This window comes from Sus scrofa, chromosome 2, assembly GCF_054392235.1.
Source record: "Sus scrofa isolate SSC_HxYL_T2T_F1_AM1 chromosome 2, Sscrofa_HxYL_maternal_Yorkshire_Landrace_v2.0, whole genome shotgun sequence".
Lineage (NCBI taxonomy): Eukaryota > Metazoa > Chordata > Mammalia > Artiodactyla > Suidae > Sus > Sus scrofa.
The window spans coordinates 51,260,777-51,284,304 of NC_139384.1; the positions used below are offsets into that span (position 1 = coordinate 51,260,777).

Sequence of the window (23,528 nt, forward strand, 5' to 3'; positions counted from 1 at the left end):
ATAGGTCCTTGGTTACCAACACTGGCCTTTGTAGTCTGGAATGTCTCAGATTTGGTTTAGTGACATCAACTCTCGGACAACAAAAGAAAAAAGCAGACATGTTTCACAGTTGGTAGCAGTATTAGGTCATGAGCCTGGAAGATGATGAAAATGATAATAATAATAATGAGAAGGAGGAGAAGAAGAGGAGGTACTCCCATTTATTGAATGCTATTGACCCACACCTTGCATATATTGTCTCAATTTCTATGCAAGTCCTATGAGGTTGTTATCCTTATTTTGTAAGTTACAAGCCAGGAGTAACAGGACAAAATGCCTCCCCAAATCACTCAAGAATAGAACCCAGAGTTCCCATCATGGCTCAGTGGAGACAAATCTGACTAGTATCCACCAGGATACAGGTTCCATCCCTGGCCTCGCTCATTGGGTTTAGGATCCAGCGTTGCTGTGAGCTGTGTCGTAGGTCGCAGATGTGGCTCAGATCTGGCATTGCTGTGGCTGTGGCTGTGTCTGTAGCCAGCAGCTACAGCTCCAATTCAACCCCTAGCCTGGGAACCCCCATATGCTTCGGGTGAGGCCCTAAAAAGACCGGAAAAAAAAAAAAAGAAGAAGAAGAATAGAACCAGCCGGAGTGGTGTCAAGGCTCATGCTTTATCACCAGGTCTTGATGCTAATCCACCTCTGCCTTTAGCTTTTAAAATTGTCCATGGCATAAAGTTTAATTTCAGAGGCTAAACTGGCCAGCATCTCTTTAGAAAATGAACACAGTACCATTTCAGTTCTTGAGGATTCAGCCCAAATCCCTCATCAGAGATGGAGCCTGGATCAGAAAGTACCACACAATATCTTCACTGGAGGTTGAAGGAGACTTCAGAACTGGAGGGGGTGACAGAGACAAGAGCTGAGCTGAAAGTCAGAGACCAGAGAGTCAGAAAGGCAGCTGACTGCAGAGCTGCCAAGTGAGAAGAACCAGTAACGGAAGTGAGAAACCTGGATTTAGGGAGCCAGAGGCACAAAAGAGTCGGATTTGTAACAACTTCCCAGGACAGGCATCTATGGAGATATTCGAGACTGTTACAAACTGTTTCTAGGGTTAAAGAGCTAGAGACTTGGCTAAAATTACCATTGTGAGAGGTCCAGGCAGATGCATGTGTGCTTGTCAAGCCTGCTATGTACTGAAGCTCCCAGGGGACCACACAATTCTCCCCAGAGACCTTGGGCTTAAAGGACTGAGTTAGCTCAGCTCTCTGCTGGCATCATGGCTGTTCTCACCCAGCCACGAGGACAATAATTAAAAACACTGGATACCACGGTTTCAGATAAATCAACTGGTCTCTGCCAGCCCCATGAGAGGGACTGGAAAAGGAAGAGAAGGGGTGCGGGCACCAGAATTCTCGCTCAGCTGAAAGGTCTCAGGTAGTCACCAGAGACCTGCTTATAGAAAGACTGCAAGCAGATTATCTGACCTTCCATCCCTGTAGTTAGAGAAAATTAAACACCTTAAACTGGATTTTAGTCTCTGGTTGCTTCTAAATGTCATGGCTGGTCCAAACCAATCTGAGAGCTTGGAATAACGCATCCTTCTGTGTGTGTGTGTGTAAGTGTATGTTGTGGGTATATGGAACCTGCCACTGTTTTGCTTTTTCACGAATTGGAATCTGCTATACCATTGTCCTTCAATTGCTGTCCTGGGGTAAATAAGGCCTACAGAAGGCAGATAGCTGTACAATGGAATAATTCATCTATGCTGTCTTCTGAGGGCAAGGATTTCAAGACACCAAACATAGGTTTCAAGTTTGTCGGCTTCTGTTCTTCCTAAGGGGATTTTCCCAGTGACTTGAAGCTTTAACTAAGGCATTGTCCACATGTTCCCTTGGCACTGTGTGAGATTACTGATCGTGGTTTGAGTGATCACTGGAGTTCAAGACTTCCTTTCCTGATCCTTACAAATGAGTTATTAAAGCCTGACAAAGACGGCCTTGAGATTTCCAGCCCAGATGATGAGAGATCTGGGGGTGCTGTTGACTAAGAAAGGGGTGTTTGGTATAGAGAGCTAGTTTGTGGGGGAACATGGGGCAAGTTTGATATTAGAATTAACAGTGGAAATAACCAGAAAGCCTGCGTCACTCATCCATCTATTTATTTACACAGTGAACATTTATTATGCTGCTTGTGTTATGCACTTGGCATTAGGGGAGAAATGTAATACCTGGATGTTGACTTCAGCAAGGAGCCAGAACTACCTAAGGTAGAGAAAAGACTTGGAGGTGAGACAGGGGATAAGGTGCCTTCTGCTTGACCTTTAAAGGTGAGAGGATGGAGGGGTCCAGTGAGGATGAAAGTGTCAACTGAAAAGAGGTTTTAGAATTGAGCACAGGCACAGAAAGTGGGGCAGGTGGTAGGATGGTGCCTATAGTTACAGAGAAGAAGCAACTAGGAAGATAAGAGCTGTGTTGGTGGAAATCACAGATGTCAGGAGGAGGCAGCCTTTCAGGGGTGCATTAGTCGTGCTAAGCTGACCACTAATGATAGGAGCTACCATTTGTTGTTTATTTGCTTTGTGCCTAGTGATTTTATTTATTTAATACTAGACATTGTGCTAAGCACTGGTGGGCATACGGTGATGAACAAGACAGTATATGTTTTTCCCGCACAGAACTTAACTTCTGTTGAGTTTTATGCTGTCCTCCTGAGAACCAGAGACTAGAATTATTATCCTCATTTTACAGATGAGAAGACTGAGGCTCAGAGAGGTTGAGTCACTGGCCTGTGTCCCACAGAGGAAAATTTTGGTAGAGCTTGGATTTCAACACAGTTCTGTCTGATGCTAAAACCTCTAAATTCCCACCCTGCACTGTGAGAATGTGAGTGGAGAAAGGGCATCCAGATTCAAATAGAAGAAGCCTTTGAGAGGACAGTTGGGGTCCAGGGCTGGCGGTAGAAGACAGATTTCAGGGAGTTCCCATCGTGGCTCGGCAGAAACGAATCTGACTAGCATCCATGAGGATACAGGTTCAATCCCTGGCCTCACTCAGTGGGTTAAGGATCCGGCATTGCCGTGAGCTATGGTGTAGGTCACAGACATGGCTTGGATCTGGCATTGCTGTGGCTCTGGTGTAGGCCGGCAGCTACGGCTCCAATTCAACCTCCAATCTGGGAACCCGCATATGCTGCAAGTTTGGCCCTAAAAAACCCCAAATAAATGAAAAAGAAGACAGATTTCAAAGGGTTAAGGAGGGATTGAAGAGGCAGGGAATTTAGAGATGTTAGTTGACTATGAATGGAGGGAGAGAGATTCCTTGAAAACTGGTGTCCTATGCCTGCTTATAGGCAGAGGCCAAGGACAAGGGCCCTGGGAAACATCAACCTTGAGAGATGTTTTCCTTCTAGGTTGTCAGCTATAGCCAGCCCTGCTCTTTTGGAATGTGTGCCACTGGGCATGGCCTCCTGGGACTGTGGAGCCTGAAATCCCCAGGACCCTTGAGTTCTGAGCAGCCTGTGGCCTCTGAGGCCTAAACCTCTGTGATTAGGGCTCTTCCCCATTTTCAGTCTCCTTATGAGAGAGAAGCTTGGCCCCAGGAGCATCCCAGAGCCCATTATTCAGCCATGCTGGGTGGCCAGAAGGCATCTGGAAACATTGAAAGAGGGCTTCTTTGCCATAGCACCTTATCTTCAGCGCACCAGCCACGGAGTGACTCTGCACTTACGAACGAGCCACAGAACAGACGCAGCTTAACTGTATGTTGTAAAAGTTTTACGGTTAGTAAAGATAAGTGCAAAAATTAATCCCTAAAGAACAAAGCAATTAAAAAAGTACATAATGAAGCAATTAGCTAGAAATGGTGGGGAGCAGAAGAGGGAGAGGGCCCAAGGTCAATGTCAATCTGGAAGGATCTTCACACTTATGTTTGTTTAATTGTGTTCAGTGAAGGAGCCATAGAAGCGTATGATTAATAAAATGTGCAGAAGAGGTAACAATTGATAAAGGATTTTAAGAGCCAAGCTGGAGGAAATTTTTACCTTCTTAAAAAGTTAGGACCAAGAGGGAAAGTATCTATAAAGACCATTATTGGGACCATTAATGAAATTTGATTATAGGCTGTGGGATTAGATAATAGTAATGCATCAATGTTTAATTTCCTGATTTGGGGAGAGAAGCAAAAGCAGAAGAAACCTGGGAGCCAGCAATGCACGTTAAGGCTCCAGAGAGTCAGTCTCTCTCCTTGTCTTTTTCTTCCTCTTTCATTCTGTATTTTGTTGTTCTTTAGTTGAGTCTGGCTGCTGTTGTACTGTGCCCTTGGAAGGTAGCTTCTCGGCCACCGTTACATCATGTTTGCGATTTTCCAGGAAGGGACCACCAGGCAAGGCCAGAATCAGTTCCTCAGATTGACAGATAGAAACTGATCAGGGACTTCCCCCCTCTCTCCTCCCCTCCCTCCTCTTTCTCCCCCCCACCCCCGCCTTCCTCCTTCTCTCCCTCCTCCTCTTTAGCATCAGCATCAGTATCACATCATTGCTATCTAAATGCTGTTATGATTTTGGAGGAAAAATCCTGACACTCACAAATCTGAAACTGCAGAAGACGAATTCAGAAACATCCACTCCCTTTTTTGCAAATGCTCTTCACTTTGTAAAGCAATGCAAGGGGCAGGATCCCAATGAGTTAAGATTCCCCAGGGCTTCCAAGAGATAGTTTATAGAAATTATCCCTACGCATATGTTTTTCCATCAAATGGGCTTAACTGCCTATAACACCAGTCCTGAAGATAAAGAGTTACCCCCTGGCAACACCTCCAGGACGCATTTACTCCCCTAGATCCTATCTCTCTCTGTGTCTAGGCTGTCTGTCTAGAGTTTCAGAAAGTCTAAGGGACTTTGTTTGGTGCAGGCCACACTCAGTACAGTGTGCCTGGCTTTATTCATTATGCCTGCTTCAAATGCTGCTGATCAGTGCGTGAGGGTCCTGATGATGTGTGGAACTGTAGTCCTATAAAGGAATCGTGGAGTAGGGGAGAGAAAATATTACTGATGTTGAGATTTTAAGACAGATGCTTGTCTTGGATTTCAATGTTTCTAAAATCAGCCTGTGCCTGATAAATTTGACATATGTAAATAAATGAAAAATATGTAAATATGTTATAATTTATTATCCAAACCAGAACATTTTTGAGAGTGAAAGAGAGTACCATTAATTGTTAACACTGGAACAATAGGTATAAACCAATGTTGTCATGGGCAAACCAGGACATAGGATCGCTCAACTTAATGCAGTTCATTAATTTGACATTATTTGTTATGTGCCTGCCATATGTGACATTGGGCATACAATGTTTACAAAGTAAATCCAGCGCCTTCCCTCTTGGAGCTCATGGTGTAATTGGACAGACAACTAATAAAAGGGAACAAAGAATAGACTCGTAGTTACAATTGCAGTAAGTACAGTATTCGTCAACTCTGGCTGCCATAACAAAATACCATAGACTGGATGACTTAAACAACAGAAATTTAGAGTCTCACAGTTCTAAAGGCTGGCAGTCTGAGATCAGGGCACCAGCGTGGTCTGCTTCTGGTGAGAGTTGTCTTCCTGGCCTGCAGACAGCCACGCTCCTGCCATACCCTCACATGGGAGAGAGCGCACCACTCTTCCTTCCTCTTCGTTAGGACACCATTTCTGTCTGATCAGGAGTCTGCCCTTACAACTTCATTTAACCTCCATCACATCCTGAAAGGCTCTCTCTGCAAGACAGCCACATGAGGATTTAAGGTTTAAACATATGAATCAGGGCTTGGCAGGGGCTAGTGGGAGACACAATGAAAAACATAGAATGTAGGTTCTAAAAAGTCAGGGTTTTTGTATGTTTTCTTCAGTGACAATATTTCTACCTCATAATAATACTGTACCCATCACATACTCAGTAAATAATGATTGGATTGAAATAAAACAGATAGGGGACATGATCTGATTTATAACTTTATTATAATTTTTTTTTAGGACTGCACACAGGGCATATGAAAGTTCCCAGGCTTGGGATTGAATTGGAGCTGCAGCCGCACCTACACCACAGCTCACAGCAATGCCAGATCCTTAACCCACTGAGGCCAGGGATTGAACCCAAGCCCTCAGGGATGCTAGTTGGGCTCATTAACCACTGAGCCACGACATAACTCCAGTAGAATATTGATAGGGTTAACCACAAAAAGATAATGGTGGCTTGGCCCAGAATGTTAGCTGTGCAGATTGAGAGACTTGATTGAATTTAAGCTATATTTAGGGGGTAGAACTGACTGCATTTGCTGATGCCTTAATGGATGTGAAGTGGGAGGAAGAGGACATAATTATGGATGAGTTACATGATTATTTATTTAGGTTTCAGGCCTGGGCTATGGTATATGAGGGGAAAACTAAGGGACAGCTGGGTAGGCAAAGAAGGAAATCAAGACCTTGGCTTTAGGAGTTCCCTGTTGGCTTGGCAGGTTAAGGATCAGGCATGTCACTGCTGTGGCTTGGGTCACAGCTCTTATGTGGGTTTGATCCCAAGCCTGGTAACCTCTGCACGCCATTGGCACAGCCAAAAAAAAAAAAGTACTCAATTTTGGACAAGGTAAGCTTGCAAAGCTTGAGAGATATGCAAGTGGAGGTGATGTGTAGACAGCTGGATCTATAAATCTCAAGCTCAGCCCAATGTAGTGGTTCCCCTGCCTTGAAAAGCTTTTATTATAGCAATGATGAATCTTAGCATCAATGAATCTTAGTGATAATAGTTATACTTCATTCTTAGGCTCTAAACTTGGGCAAGATGTTGAAATAAACCCTCTATGTGCATCCCTCATTTAATTCTAACAACTCTTTTTTGCAATGTGTAATTTTTGTCTCCGTTTCAAAGACAAGGAAACTGGATGTTAGAAAGTGAAATGAAGTCACCAATCCAGCAAATAGGAAATGTAGGGTTTGATACCAAGATGGCTTAACCTGTGTTCTGACCACAATGACCTTCTGTCTCCCAAGAAGCAGAGGTCTTGGAAATGTTTCCTACTCTGCTTCTAAATTATCACATTACCTTGAACCTCAGGTGGGAAATGGAAAGTGATCTGTTAGGTCCCTTGCTGTTCTGCTATACTGCAATGCTGATCTCTTTTGTAAATCTGATTTTTAATGTGAGTTTGATGTAGGTACCGATCAGAGTTGAATCGCAAGCTGACGATTCATTTTGATGTATATGAAAGGGGCAAAGTGAAGACCCAGCACACTAGCTTTCTTAATCTGAATTCCAATGGAATAAAAGGAAAACTCTTTAGAACCGATATTTCTGAGTGAGAAAATATTCAGCATCTCAAATTCATTTTTTATCATCTGAATGATAATCGCAAGCATCCCTCTGAGCTGAATGTGGGTGTGATGCTTAAGCCAGTCACACAGCTTCCTCTAATATCTGAGCCCAGGGTTCTGACAAACTTCCCCACCTGTGCTGTCCCCATGACACATGAGTCACCTGTCGCCTGGCCCCCACTGTGCTGGGAAGTGACAGAGTGTATTATACTTTCCTTCAGTGATTCTGATTGCCCTGCATTTCAGAAGGGACCCTCTTGAATTATCCTCCTGGCTTATCCTTAGGGCCAGTGTCACCCTTTGGGGGGACATCTGGGATGGACATTTGATTCAAGTTTGATTGGAACATGCTAACAAGCCATTCATCTGGGTGGAATTTGTTTCTGATTAGATTAAGCATCTGAGAGAGGAGAGAAACAGCCACTGATTAAAGACATAAAAAAGGAAACACTTTAAATGAGTAAGTGGTTCATCTTCATATAGCAAAGTATAAATTAAACATAGTCCAAGGGATCAGCTCTGAATAGCAGCTGGATAGAGCAAGCTTTTCTGAATATATCCACAAGGAGAAGGTGCTCACAGCAATTCAGAGGGGCTTAACTCTCCAGAGAGGGCTCTGAGCACCACCGAGTAGAGGATGGACCGAGTTATCTGATAAAAATGACTCTCAGACTAGGGGTGGGAAGGGTTTTATTTGGATTTCAGAAAATTGTTCCCTGGGTCCCTGTGACACTCAAGCTCATTATTATTCTTTGACAGCATCCGTGATGGTAATGAGGCCAGAGATCTTAGTTCAAAACAAAGATGCGATTAGAGTAGACAGCACACATCAGTAGTACCCTGATTTGGAACTTGGCCAATACTTCTGCCTCAGAGCTTGTGGCTTCTGTAGTTTTGGTTCTATAGAAATGCCTGAGCTGGAGGAAGAAGCTGGGCGGGCCACCCTGTCTTAGACTGTGTCACCTCACTAGGACCGGAGGTGTAGCTGCAGCTCCGCCTCCCCTGGCTCTCAGTAGGATGAACGGAGCTGCCACGGGGCTGCTGTCTGTGGCTGTCTGAGGAACCCTGTGCCGTGTATGGTCTCCAAGCCCTTGGCTTTTCCTTTTCCAGGCTCCTGGCTTCTCCCTTGTTTTTCTGACCACTGTTTTTTTGGTTCTGAACTTGAATCAGACCCTCCTCTACAGTCGGTTTTTCAGGGGTCCTAACACCCTGCCTGCCCCTGGAAGCTCCCTCCTTCCCCCTGGGGAGTAAATCTAGTCTTTGTGTCCTCAGACCCTAATGGGACCTGCTCTAACTGGACTCATCACCTGGACTTGAACAATCTCTCTCAGTGCCTGGAGACCTCTGCAGCAAAGTCTCACCCAATAGACTGAACTCCTGGTTATCCATGCTGCAGGCACCAAGCCTCTCTGGTCATGTTGCCTTTCTACCTGCTGGCAGCTTATATGAATCAGTCTGCAACAGCAGCATCTCCCAAATCCCAAAGGCTAAAACCAGGACAAGTTTATTTCTCGATCACTTCACAGTCCCCTAGAGTGTGCGAGGCTCTCCTGGGCAGCTCTTCTCCAAGAAGAGACAGAGTGACTCAGGCTGCTTTTCTTGTGGGCTCCGCATCATTGAACGTCAAGGTCATCTTGGCTAAACATCCAGCAGATTTGGAGGAGAAGAGGTGGAAGTGTTCCTGGACTTCCCACGCTGGATATGTAAGCACCTTGGCCAGAGGATGACAACTGTGATTTCCGCTCTTGTTTCATTGGCCTGAACTGCTGACATAGTCCCTCCCAACTGCCAGCGAGGCTGGAAATACAGAGGAGCAGCAGATATTAGTGAGCACTGGGAGACACCTTTCTCCCAGCTCTACTTTCCCAACCCCGAGGAGACCAGACCTGACTTCTTCCTTTCTTCCATTTTGTCCTGAGTCCCAGCTTAGCCTGTGTTGGAGAGTATCAATCAGGCCTCTTGGTTGATATAAGATTTGAGGTAACCGGAGTTCCTGTCATGACTCAGTGGTTAATGAACCTGACTAGTATCCATGAGGACACAGGTTCAATCCCTAGCCTCGCTCAATGGGTTAAGGATCTGCTGGTTGCTGTGAGCTGTGGTGTAGGTCGGCAGCTACAGCTCCGATTGGACCTGTAGCCTGGGAACCTCCATATGCCACAGGTTGGCCCTAAAAAGACAAAAGACAAAAAAAAAATTTTTTTTTGAGGTAACCATGAACTTGCTCGCCTTGGATGGAACCCTTAAAAAAGTCTTCTAATCTCAGTGACCACGTGTCTGCAAAGCGATCCTCCTAGAATTTCCCACAAGGAAATGAACTCTCATGGCCCCAGTCTTTATAGTCAGAGCATTAAGGTCCAAGGAAAACCTGGGTTCTCTGTATATGATGGGCTATTTTGCTGAGCCTGGCGCCATAGCTGCCCCTGGGTTTCCTGTAGGTAAACAGCTATTTCAGCAAATCTCAAGTCCCTGCAAAACAACCTTTTAACTTTTTCTTGATGAAAAGCTTCCAGACATTCCAGCCCAGCTGGTCTCTTCTTGGAATCCTGCCAGATGAATCCTCCTGCTGCCTTCTGATAGTTATGAAGAATTTCTTTCAAACAGGGAAGGCACTTCAAGTGCTTCTTAGGGCTGACCCCAAATCAGAGCTCTTCGGCGACACCTTCCAAGAAAAAGCATCATTTTTTTCCCCCAAAACAGCAGTTCTGTCCAGAAGACTCTTTGGCAGTGTTTTATTGCAAGAAGAGGGCTTGGGAAAATAGATCTCCTGGGAGTGTTTTTCTGTGGGGTCTGATGGAAGAACAAGCGTTGTCGGACTTTAAAAATGTTTTTTTTTTATGCTTGAAAATAATGAAATATCTGCCCTTGGAAACCCAGGAGAGCACCAAGGAAAGTACATGGGGGATGGTTCAGAACTAAGGCCTGACTCTGGATCCTTTGTTCATGCAATAAGCATTCATCAAGCATCTGTCGTGTGCCAGGCCCTGTTTAGGCTCTAGAGACTCCTTAAGGAGAGCAGGGTGGCCATGGACCTTCTCTTACAGGCTGGGGTTGTGAGCCTATAAGCAGGAAAAAAAGCCCCATCTCACTGGTACTTGGGGAATTGCAAATTAAAACTATAGTGAGAGTGAATTTCACATCCATGGGATTGGCAGAATTAAAAAGTTGGACAGTGCCAAATGTTGGCGAGATTGTGAAGGAATGTGAGGGCTCATCTGTGTTGATCGGAGTGGAACTTGGGATCTTCACTTTGGAAGAGTTTCACTCTCCCTGGGATTGTTGGATGTGTGTTACATATAACCTATGCCCCAGAAATTCCACTGTGGTGTAGATACACCAAGAGGTGCCCTCTCTTGGGTGCCAAGAGACATATATAAGAGCTTTCCAAGACCAGAAAAAAAAAATTCCAAAAAAATCTTAGAGTTCCCATAGTGGTGCATGGAAAACAAATCCGACTAGGAACCATGGGGTTATGGGTTCAATATCTTGCCTTGCTCAGTGGGTTAAGGATCTGGCGTTGTTGTTAGCTATGATGTAGGTCGCAGACGTGGCTGGGATCTGGCATTGCTGTGGCTCTGGCGTAGGTTGGTGGTTATACCTCCAATTCGACCCCTAGCCTGGGACCCTCCATATGCCTTGGGTGTGGCCCTAAAAGGCAAGAAAAAAAATTCCAAGAACGTTCCAAGGGAGTTCCCTTCATGGCTCAGACAGAGGAAATGAATCTGACTAGCATCCTTAAGGATGCAGGTTCGATCCCTAGCCTCACTCAGTGGGTTAAGGATCCGGCATTGCCGTTAACTGTGGTATAGATCGAAGACATGGCTTGGATCCTGTGTTGCTGTGGCTGTGGTGTAGGACGGCAACTACAGCTCCAATTTGACCCCTAGCCTGGGAACCTCCATATGCCATGGGTGCAGCCCTAAAAAGACACACACACACACACAAAACAAGTGGTGAGGGGAGTTCCAAGGAGCACTATTCTTAATCCTGGAATCAACCAGACTGTCAACCACCAGGAGAATGCATAAATAAAACATCTATATACTTATACAATGGAACACTGAGGCGATGAAAATAAATGAAGCAAGAAGCAAGTTGCTAAATGCAACCATTACGCTTCCATTTATATAGCATTCAAAACCAGGTAAAACTTAAGCATGTCGTTGAGGTTGATGGCAAGGAAATTATGAACAAGATTCAGGATAATGGGTTGCCTTTAGGGGTAAGAAGGAACACAGAGATTTCTAAGTCACTGCCACTTTGTTTCTGAAGCAGGCTGCAGGTAAACAGTTGTCCCTTGTGTTAGGTGTCTTTAAACTGTGCATATGCACTGTACACACACACACACACACACACACACACACTCAGCTGTCACAGGTGCCATGCAAGATGACGTAGCAATTCAGACCAGAGGCATTTAACCCAATTTAGGGCAGCCAGGAAAAGTAGGTAGAAATTAGCCAGGCAGATAAATGTATATGACTGGGGAAGAGGTTGACAGCTTCTTGCTTTTGTCTCAGCTATGCCCAGGTTTGATCTCTTTTTCCTTCTCATTCCCATGCAGGATCAGGACTAGTGTGAGATGAGGGAGGTGTCCAGGGTTAAAAGTGAAGGATGCCCTAAGAATGAGAGGCTCTCATTGGTGTCTCTGTTTGCTTGCATTTCTGACCCTACAAGCACTATGCAAACACGTTTTTGGTCTTCTGACAGCCATTCGCAGGTCTCAGCCTCCATCCTCCTCATCTTCCTCCCCCCAGCCTGCCTGGTTTGGCTTTTGACTCTTTTCTCAGCATTTCACAGCCAAGTGAGGTGAGACAGCTACACATACATAGATAATTAACAACATGAGCCAAGAAATAAGGACCACATGAGTGGTACAAATTATGTGTTTTAGGAGTTTGGAGGAACAGGGCCAGGCTGGCTTTGAATGGATGGAGAGCCGGAAGGAGGATTTCTGGGCTAAGAAAACAGTGGGAACATTCTGCCAAGAGAGGAGAGCTCATTAAAAGTCATAAGGAGATAAAAGCTTGGGCAGGATTTGGGATCTTATCCTGTGGACTATGGCTGTGAAATGCAAGACAAAAGTACCACCACTCCCAGTCCCTTACCTACATTGTGTATTACTAATAAGTGGTATGCTTTTTACTGAGCCCAGACAGAGCTGCAGAATCCTTCTTAACCCAGTGCTTCACAAGGACATCCACAAGTGAATGGATTGAACATGGCACGTCATCTGCTATTCCTACCAAAGACCACAGAGCAATCACCAGTCACGGAGTCGGAGAAATGATCACACTGCATCCTGATGTCTTGCCTCCAGTGTCCTCCTACTTTCCAATTCCCAATCCACAGCTCTACCAGTTATGTCTCAAATTCTGGATGTCATTTGAGGAACTGGCAAGAAAACTTAGAACCACAGAATGCAAAAAAGTAGGAGGGATCTAAGATGTCACTGAGCCTGACTCCTCCATTTGGCAGCTGGAAGAGACTAAGGCTTGGGAAGGAAACAGGTCTATTTATGTAAGTGGCAAACATAGGACAGAAACTCAGTCTTCTGCCCCTGACCTTGTACCAGAAGCTCCCAGTCCTCGGAAAGGAAAGGAACACAGTCCTTCCTAAGAACCTACTAGATGCCTGTCTTTGTTAGTGAAAGCTTTTCATACAGCATCTCTTTGCAACCTGCCAGTTGCCCCAGTGAAAAGGCAACTGACATCCAAGGACAGGTTCACATCAAAGGCTCACGTGTGACAGGTAGGATTCACACCCTCTCCGCCAATTCCTGAGACCTGCGTGCTCTCTTATAGTTCCCAGGTGGATGCACCAAGTTTTTTTCAGAAACCGTTGCAGAAACCTCATGGCTCAGTGGTTAACGAATCTGACTAGTATCCATGAGGATGCAGGTTTGATACCTGGCTCGCTGGGAAGGGCTGGTGGTGAGTGGGACTCACTCCTCTGGGTGACTGTTGTTTACAGTCTGCTACAGTTTCTCAATCACATCTGGGGGCAGCCCAGCAGCTCCTCTGTGGGCATCTGCAAGCATTAACGAGGTCTGGGGCTTTATCTCCAGTGAGTTCATGGTTCCATAAGACGAAACTGCCTGCAATTGCCCAGGCTCATTTGATAACTTCCCGGGTTTTACGATGGTAATTTAAACTCTGCAGCCAAAGTAACTCTCCTTCGTTGCAGCAGCGTGCACTTAAATGTCAGAGCTTTGCTGAAAAACCACTTGGGTTTGAAGGAAGTCGTTGCTTTCAGTAAAATCTGGCACATTTTATGTTTATGGCCTTTATTAGAGGATCCAGCTGAGCCAGTTAAAACCACTTCTCTAGATGGTTAGTGAAAGCACAGGACTCTGGGATTGTTGGAATCGCTCATTCAAATCACAGTTATTGAACATGTGCTAGGTGCCCAGTGCTTGTGTATACAACACACTTCTTGTCTTCCAGGAGCTTATACTTCAGCAGGGCAGTGGAGGTGGAAGGCAGACATTGAAAGAATAAATGTATAAATAGAAGTATTGTGAATCACTGTTATTAAGAAAAAGGGTGAGATGCTAAAATTATTCAGAGGGGATCTAACTAAGACTCAGTGAGTGAAAGAAGGTAGTATTTGAGCTGGATAACAAGTGGGGGAAAGTTGGAGTTCCCCTCATGACTCAGTGGTTAACGAATCTGACTAGTATCCATGAGGATGCAGGTTTGATCCCTGGCCTTGCTCAGTGTGTTAGGGATCTGGTGTTACTGTGAGCTGTGCAGACATGGCTCAGATCCTGTGTTGCTGTGGCTCTGGCATAGGCCGGCAGCTGCAGCTCCGATTGGACCCCTAGCCTGGGAACCTCCATATGCCATGGGGGGCGGCCCTAAAAAGCCTGGGAACCTCCATATTCCATGGGGGGCAGCCCTAAAAAGACCAAAAAAAAGTGGGGGAAAGTTATGCCAGAAAGATGGAATAGCAGGTGCAAAGGCACAGAGGAAAGAACCTGATGCAATCAAGAAACATGCTGCCCATTGCCCATCCAGAAGCCAAGAGGTCCAGTCTCACAAGGCTGTCATCCCGCCAGGTGTCATCAGTGTGTGTTTCCCTTGTTATAACAAGCCTGAGTCCGATACATCTTAGGGAGAAATTAAGTTCTTGGTAGTGGCTTCCTCTATCCTGCAATCTAATGTACCATCTTGGTTACTGACCTTTGGTCTTCATTTCTCAGCATCCCCTTGGTATTCAACCCCCTTGCCTCCCTCCTCTTGGCATAGAACTTGCAATGCCAAGCTATCATCCCAATCCCAACCTACCTCTTTGCCCTCCCTCCAGTGGCCCTGCTTCTCTGGCACAGTTCTTCCTGTCTGTAGCCTCCATCTCCTTTGGGTCTTACTACATCATGCCAGCTTGACCTCTGACCTCTGACCTCTGCTCCTTTTCACCTCCTCATCCCCTGCCCCTCCCAAGCCTCCATGGACTTTTCATGATGTCATCTTTCATGAAGTCCAAATACCAGTGGTTTTCTTTCCTGTCCTTTGTCTGCCACCCATGAGAGGGTCTCTGAGATTCTCTCTGGGTCAAGCCATTTGATGGTAGAGCTGCTCATCACGTGGGGATCGAAGAGCACAGGCTTTCTCTTGTTTATGTCAGTGTCTTGGGCAGGGTCCAGAAGTGGAGGGGTAAACACACCAAATATACATCTTCTGCTCCAGCATCCAGATGCTGCCAGAACCCCAAAGGCTGTGTCCAAGGCAGATGCCATCACCCTCTCCTTTTCACAGAAGTAAAGAGAGCCGAGACCACCTCTAGGTGAGCAGGTGCTCCCAGTCTCTGGGGAGGAGCCTCGTGCACCCCTCCTTGCTGGGCTGAGCACTCTGAGGGCAGCACGTCTCTTGTCTGTTGGGCTTCAGGCAGACCTGTAAGTCCTCTGCAATCATTTGTCCCCTGAAGGCAACTGTATAGGAGAAGCCAGATAGCAGCAATCATAATGGTTATTACAAAATTCATAATAATAAGTGCAGATTAAGGGCTTACAATATTCTGGGTACTATGACAGAGGCTTTCAGAGCCCATAACCCAGTGTGGCAACCACTGCCACGTGCATTTCATGGAGGTTAAGCTGCCACTCAGCCAGCACACGGTGGGACCAGAACTGACCCAGATGTCCTGTCCCCACCTTGACTGCTGGGCATGCAGAGCTCATGCTGAGGCAAACTCAGGGCTAAACACACATCTGTACTCCATCTCCCTCTTCTCCTGGGCAAAATCGAGTCTCAGGAAGAGAAATAGCCTGCCAATGGTGACATAGCAGTGTGTGCAGAGTTAAAAAAATTTGAATCCAATTCTCTTTGGCTCTAAAGCTGTGCTTTTAAAAACTGCATGCTACTCCCACCTGGCCCAGACACCCCACCTCTGCTGGAAACCCATGGTCTGCTCCACGCATCATCCAGCACAGGTCTCAAGGAAAATCAGGTGAAGACCTTGGAGAACATTTTGAAAGAGGGAAGATAATTAAACAAGCACGTACAAGAGTGTCATGAAGAGGAAAGACAGAGCAGGGACCACAGAGTGTGACAGGCTAGCCTTGTTGAAGGAGATACAGTGCAGTGACACTGAACTGACACCCCAAGGATGTCAGGTGTAGTAGGGAAGGAGGTGAGTTTGTCATTGCATGTGCAGAAGTCCAGAAATGAGAGGAAACCAGTATGCTGGAGGGAAGTGAAAGAATGTCAGCGTGGCTACAGCATGAATGTGTCAGGAAGCAAGTTCATGGCTGAAGGGGTGGGCAGGGGCCAGACCTTGGAGCCTCAGAGGCTGTGCTGGGGAGGGCGTGGAACAGATGGGTATGATCCAATGCATATCTTCAAAAGATCCCTCTGGAGTTCTCTTGTGGTACAGTGGGTTAAGCATCCAGTGTTTCACTGCAGCAGCTTGGGTCACTGCAGTGGCACAGGTTCAGTCCCTGACCTGGCAACTTACACATGCCTTGGGCGCCATGACCAAAAAAAAAAAAAATTCCCCAGCTGCTGGGTGGAGAAAAGACTGGAGGAGGGAGGCAGTTGTTTGGAGGCTGTTGCAGAGTCCAAATGGGACCTGGCAGTGGTCTAGACAAAGAAGGTGGCTGCAGGCTAGGGAAAGGGGAGTGGCTTCAAGAACTCAGCAGTGAAGACACATGCACTTGTATGTTCATTGCAGCACTATTCACAATAGCCAAGACATGGAAACAACCTAAATGTCCACTGACAGATGAATGGATTATACACAATGGAATACTACTCAGCCATAAAAAAGAACAAAATAATGCCATTTGCAGCAACATGGATGGAACTAGAGACTCTCATACTAAATGAAATAAGTCAAAAAGAGAAAGACAAATACCATATGATTTCACTTATATCTTGAATCTAATACATGGCACAAATGAACCTTTCCACAGTAAAGAAAATCATGGACTTGAAGAACAGGCTTATGGTTGCCAAGGGGAAGGGGGAGGGAGTGGGAATTTGGGGTTCATAGATGCAAACTATTGCCTTTGGAATGGATAAGCAATGAAATCCTGCTGTATAGCACTGGGTATATATCTAGTCACTTATGATAGATCACGATAATGTGAGAAAAAAGAATGTATATATGTATGTGTGACTGGGTCACCTTACTGTACAGTAGAAAATCAACAGAACACTGTAAACCAGCTATAATGGGAAAAAAATTAAAATCATTAAAAAAAAGAACTCAGCAGTGAGTTCACACCACTCCTTTCACTGTGCAGCTAAAGGCATGATGGGAGGTGCTACTACCACCCTCCAAATTAAAACCATAGCAGGTGTACCTACTCTAAGGTGACATGGTGACCAACTCTTTGAGAAACAGGCCTTGTAATACAAGAGCTTTATTACAAAGCGTGTTCTGTGCTCTATGGCTGAAATACATCAATTAATAGCTTCTGTTCAGGTTGCACAAAGAATTGTTACTCTCTTTACGTTATTAGTTACATATTCACAGAATTCATAGGCTTTCCTTGAAAATCTGGTCAAAGTGAATTAGAAATCAGCACAATTCTCAGAATGCACAGGTCATGGACATAAAGGTGTACAGCCTGGGGCTTTCCATGGCTCCCTCTCCCCATCCTCAGAACTGCCCCTGGGTTGGGAACTTCCTTCAAAGCCTGGTCACCCTGGGGGGAGCACTAGCTCCACCTTGAACTTGGGCAAGGTTCAGACACATCCTTTTGCCTTCTGTATCAGCTGTGTGGTCTTGAGCAAGAGACAGCCTTGGTCTCAGTTTCCTTGTTTCTCAATGGCGACAATCACAGGGTTATTCTGAAGATTCTGCTGTATATCATTTTGTTCAGTAATAGCTGAGGCTGATAAGGGCTTGCTATGTTCCAGACATCTCTCTAAGCACTTTAATCTTCTCAGCATCATGAATAGGTACTATTAGGATACCCTTTGGACATGAACAAACTGAGGCACATTGAGAGAGAGTGAGTCACCCAAGGTCACATAGCTAGTATGAAATAGAGCCAGGATTTGAATGCAAGTTATCTGATTCCAAACCCTTTACTCATAATTGCCATACTATGCAGCCTGCCCGCACAGACAATCCAGTGCCTGGCACATAGGGTGTGCTTAGTGGGAATGCTTGTTTCCTTTCTACTGGCCCCAAATAATATACTCAATGCAAGACAAGCTTAGAAATTAGTAAGTCAGTCCATTGCCTTCCAACTCTAACAGCCTATGGGGACAAACTGGTGTGACATAGCCTGGTGGAAAAGAAGGCATTCTCTTCCTAACACAGAGAAGAATTAAACTAATTCCGAAGCTGACTTTACCTTGGATGAAGACCTATGGTTGTTGATGGGTAGAAGTTATAAGTGCAAATATCACTCAACAAATTGTCTGGTGATACCTGACAAGTGACCACTGCTGTCCACCAAGAGGTCTTGATTACTTTCCCCTAGAAGCCTCATTCATCAGCTCTAAGTAGGTGTTTCAAATTCATACCATTTTATTACGTATCAATCATTTATTGATTGATTGTCTGATTGAGCATCAATGATTTATGTATTTAATTCAACAAGTACTTACAGGGTATATCTATAGGCATTGACCTTGTGTTAGTGGCTAGAGATGAGTGAGATGTGGGTTCTGCCCTCTAGGAACACAGAGTGAGGGGGGATGCTGACCTATCAGCAGATAAGTTGTGGTATCAAGAGCTTTGGGGCCGGAGTTCCCATCGTGGATCAGCAGAAACGAATCTGACTAGCATCCATGAAGACACATACTTGGCCTGGCTTAGTGGGTTAAGGATCCAGCATTGCCATGAGCTGTGGGTGTAGGTCACAGACTTGGCTCAGATCTGGCATTGCTGTGGCTGTGGTGTAGGCCAGCAGGTACAGCTCCGATTCGACCCTTAGCCTGGGAACCTCCATGTGCCACGGGTGTGGCCCTAAAAAGACCAAAAAAAAAAAAAAAAGAGCTTTGAGGGTCAGAGGAGGGAGCAGATGGCTCTGCCCCAAGAGTTGAACAAAGACCCCCACAGCAGTAGGGCCATGTAGCCAAGATCTTAAGAGATGGTATTTTTTTCAGCTGGAGAAGGAATAAGGAAAGCATTCTAAAATTTAAAAGAGAATGGACGTAGGCCAAAAGGCACAAAAAGATGTTTATGTTCTGGAACATAGAACGTTCAGAATTTTTGGAATGATTGTGCCAAGAGCTCTAAGACACTGTCTCTCAATGCTCAGGTTCAAGGTCATTTTTCTGTATTTTTCAAAATCAAATTGCATCCAGTGTAAACTCCTACTCACCAAGGTCAGGGAGAAGTTTAATATCATCCTCTTCTTTGTAGCTCCCTCTCCCTGGGCTTCTGTCAGAACTCAGGGCACAGGAAAGATGGAGCAGGAACAGGGTTCTAGCTCTGTCCCAGTGGAGGTCACTCATCCATGTCCAGGCCCACATGCTCCATTTTAAGGTGACATTGCTGCTGGGAGGCTCCAGTGGTCCCTCCATGTCAGGCATTGCTGCAGAGACCATTATCAAGGATTTTGTTAACTTTTCCCCCAGGAGCATGGAGAAGCCAGATTGTTGATAACAAAATGTATAGTCTCTTCCTTAGGGGAAAGGATGGTGGAAGGAATGGCAAGAAAAGGTGCATTAATTCTTTGCTGGTAAGTTCACAGCAACAGGAAACAAGACATCAATCAATGACTCAATAACCTTCTTGCTATAGGACTAGAAATCAAGTGCAGCTCGCTCCCTTTGCAGACAGGAGAGACAAGGTAGAGAGAGCTGGATTTGTCTGTGCTCATGGTCATGGTCATGGTCAGCCATGGTCTGGCTTCAAGGCTCCAGGTCAGGTCTGGGCAATGATGAGTGGCTCTGTGTCCTCCCCAGGTGTGGCAGTGTGGCGGGAGCGTGGAGGTCCTGCCCTGCTCTCGGATTGCCCACATCGAGCGAGCCCACAAGCCCTACACCGAGGACCTCACCGCCCACGTCCGAAGGAATGCTCTCAGAGTGGCTGAAGTCTGGATGGACGAATTTAAAAGCCATGTTTACATGGCATGGAACATACCCCAAGAGGTAGGAAGCCAACAGGGAGATAGGTTTCTTGGGGGTTGGTGGGAAAAAAGCAAACGAAACAAACATGAGACTAAACCCTTCTTCCCATGGGACAGCCAGGGTCTTGTTTGCCATGCGGGAGTGAGCTCTCGACCCCCAAGGATCCTGGATGGTGAAAGGGCTGACTACGGGGCTAAGGCATGTCCTACGATCCCTGATCAGCATGCTTGGAGGAGGATTTCTTCCCTCCAGCCCCCAGTGTCCTCATTCTAAATGAGAGAGTCGGCCCAGGCAACTCCAAGGTTTCTCCAGGCTTCTAAGTCCTCAGCTTCTCTGACAATACGTATTTCATGGTCCTGGATTACAAATATCCCAGTAATTATCAAAATTCACAAAATGCACCTTAACCTCCCTGGAGACTGGAGGCAAGCTTTCCCAGCAAACCTTTAACCAAACCAATAAGGAATGTCCATATGCCTTGGGGAGTTCTTCAGCCATGTGGATGGGGCTGGGCTACACTCCCACAGGGACCCTCAGGAGGAGAAGAACCTGTTCTAGACATTTTTTAGGCTGCTTTTAATTTTCACAGAACTTCTTCATTGCCTGTCACTGCCCTCTAGCCCTCCAGTCACCTTATGTTTAAGAAGTGCAAGAGAAAGCAAACTCTTTGATAGTTTTGTTCAGCCTTGTAGTGTGTCATCTGCAAATGACTTTGGACCGCTGGGTTGGGAGAACCCAACAGATGCCAGCCACAGGATCTGCACCTGCTTGCCAGCCAGTCTGCCTAGAGATCATTGCTTATGTTGCATTTTATGTGAAACAGAATTGTTAACTGCATGACCTCCTGCTTTCCTCCCAAGGCCATGGGTTCCCCTCGGGAGTCCTTTAGAAAGCCCCTGTTCACTCTTCCTAATAGGGAAATGATTGATCTTTGCTTAACGTTTCCCTATGAAGGCCTTGTTCCCTGATCTCTCCCATAGGCTACTGTTGCTCAGATTGAGAAAAGAGGCTGGTCTCTGGGTGGGAGCCTTTGGGAAACCCCCTACCACCACCACCACCACCAGGGGGAGGGGGCTTGGGTTGGGTTGCCAACTCTTACAACCAGTGAGATTTCAGCAGTTGGAAGGAAGAATGAGGAGCCCAGGAGTACCCGCGAGAGTGCAGGCAACCCTAATGAACCAGCCCTGAAGGCAGCCCTGATGGTGGGAGTGTTTCTAGGGAAACGGTGGTGTCTTTTAGACCCATCTGTGGCTGTGGGCGTAGAATCGCAGCATTCTCGGCAGGATGCTGAGCCCTGCTGTGGGTATCCTCTGATAGCAAAATGTTAGGCACACTTGGGAGCTCCCCAGGAGCTCACCAGTGCAGCAGTGTGGATCCCGGTGTTCTACAAAGGACTGGGGTCATATTCATACTCCTACCCCCCTATTCCCTGCATCCCAAAGCTACAAACCTTCTGGCCCTCCCACCATGGCAGTGGCCAAATGTTGAAACAGACATCAAATCCAAAGAAGAGTAGAGAACTGTGTAAGCAAAGATAATTGGAAAATGATGAAACTCAGTGTCCATTGGTGACTCCTAGAGGGATAGTTCAAACCACGTCAAGTGGGCGAGGGTTGGGGGGTAACCCGAGAAAGAAAGATGAGAGGTGGAAATGTCCAGAATAAAGCCTTAGGAGGACATGGGAGGTGTCTGTATGTCTCCTCTTGACCTCCTTGTTCATGACTATGTCCAGACTCCCTCGTCTCCCTCCCTTTCCAGGCTTCTGGAAAGAATCAACATTTTTCCATCTTCCATTCACTCCTCAAGTCACATCCCAGTACGGCCTCGAAGCTGATTTTGACAAAGTCGTCATGGGCCTCCTTAACTGCTGAACTTAATGGACATTTTGACGTCATTAACCTACAGTTAGTTCACCTTGTCCTTGAAACACTTCACTCTCTTGGCTGATGAGTCCACACCCCAGAACAGCCTCATCTCCCTGATGGCTCCTAACTCCTTATGGGAAAATCTTACTTCCCCCTGTGGATGCTTATGTGCTCCCCAGGGATCCGTCCTTGACCGCCTGCTCTCAGGATACGCATCCCCAGGCTAATCCCACCTACTCTTGAGTTTTGCACTGCCTGTATTTTGAGGACTTCCTAATTATTGTCTCAAGCCTTTAGCTTCAGACTTTCAGCTGCACTCTTCTCCAGGTGTTCCCATGGGTACTTCAGACTGAATCTGATGGAAACGGAGTATATCTTCCCCCCACCTGAAATCTGCTTCTGTCTATTATTCTCAGTATAAATGCACTACTACCATCTGCCCAGATCTACAAGCTTAAACCCGAGCATCTTCCTTTAATCCTCCCCTCTCTCCGACCCCATTCCCAGTCCATCACCGAGCCCACCGTTCCATTTCTCGGACCTCTCAGTTCAGGGCTCTTCTCAGCAACAACCTCTGGCTGGTTTTCCTGGCTCAACTGTTCCCCCCTCAAGTCTATCCTTCACACCACCCAAAGTCATCTTTAAAAAAAAAAAAAAAAAACTCTAGTAACCATGTCATTGTCGTGCTTGAAATCTTTAAATGACTCTCCATGTGCACAAGATCAGGCATAGATCCAGTATTGGACATGGATCTAAGCTTTCTCTATGCCCACTCTCCTGCCCCACCTCCTATCATCCCTGCAGATGGCAGGGACCGGGGGAACTGCCTGAGCTCCCTGTCCACACCATGCTTTCTTGCCTATACATGTTGACCCACGTGGTCCTCTCTGCTTGGAATTGCTCCCCAAACTCCTTCCCCAGCCTCCACTCTTACCATATCTCCTCCATTCTTTTAGACTCCACTCCAGTGACCTCTAGAAGCCAGCCCCCCTCTGGGGAGAATGCCCCTTTTGACCTGCATGTCTCTGTCATTGCATCAGCGCCCTGTAAGAGAATGTTCTGTTGTCTGAAAGTCTCTCATTAGACCAGTGGCTCTCAAATCTGGCTGAACTTTCAAATCATGTGGGCTCCACCCCAGAGACTGTGATTTAATTGGAAGGGGACAGGGGATCCTTTTTTTTTTTTTTTTTTTTTTTTTTTTTAGAAAGCCCTTTGGGGATTTTAATGTCTATCCAGGGCTTAAAACCACTGCACTAGACCATGGGTTCCCTGAGGATGGATTGTGTTATTTACATTTGTGTCACCATGCCTAGCACAAAATGCGTCACACGGTGGGGCTCAGTAAAACTGTGCTAATGTTTATTAACGAATAAGTCTGATGGCCAAGCGGCTTGTTTGTGATCCCTTTCTCCCTTGGGCAATAGCTCCTAAAAGAAGATATGCAGACCAATGTCATCAGAATCACTTAAGATCTGTTTAAATTACTGATTCTGGGTCTCATCCTCAAAGATTTTGATAAGGATAGATGTAGTGGTGCCAGAATCTGTACAAAGTACTCCAGGTGCTGGTTTGGGGAAGCCAGGCTTGGGTAACACGAGTTTAGCTAATCCTGCTCATCTTTCCAAACTCACCTCTAGCATCACCTACTCCAGGAAGCCTTCCCTGATTGCTCTCCTCCCTTCCCCATCATTCTGGCTGCCTCACACCATGAGATGGCCTAAGAGCCCTCTTCCTTTGTTCCTTAGTGCCCTCTGCTTCCCTCCATGCTTCACACTGTATGTGGAGAGTCTGTTTACTTTTCTG

General features: G+C 46.1%; 1 protein-coding gene across 4 annotated transcripts in view; it reads left to right on the top strand.

The window, feature by feature from the left end:
• GALNT18 (polypeptide N-acetylgalactosaminyltransferase 18) overlaps positions 1–23,528 on the top strand; it is a 488,883-nt gene that overhangs the window by 277,859 nt on the left and 187,496 nt on the right. For all 4 annotated transcript variants that reach the window (XR_014837270.1, XR_014837271.1, XM_085012065.1 and 1 more), the window contains exon 7: positions 19,696–19,881. Coding sequence is in view for 2 of the 4 variants with exons in the window: in XM_085012065.1 (XP_084868191.1) it covers positions 19,696–19,881 (186 nt within the window). In the remaining 2 variants the exon portion in view is untranslated. The remainder of the gene's footprint in view (positions 1–19,695; positions 19,882–23,528) is intronic.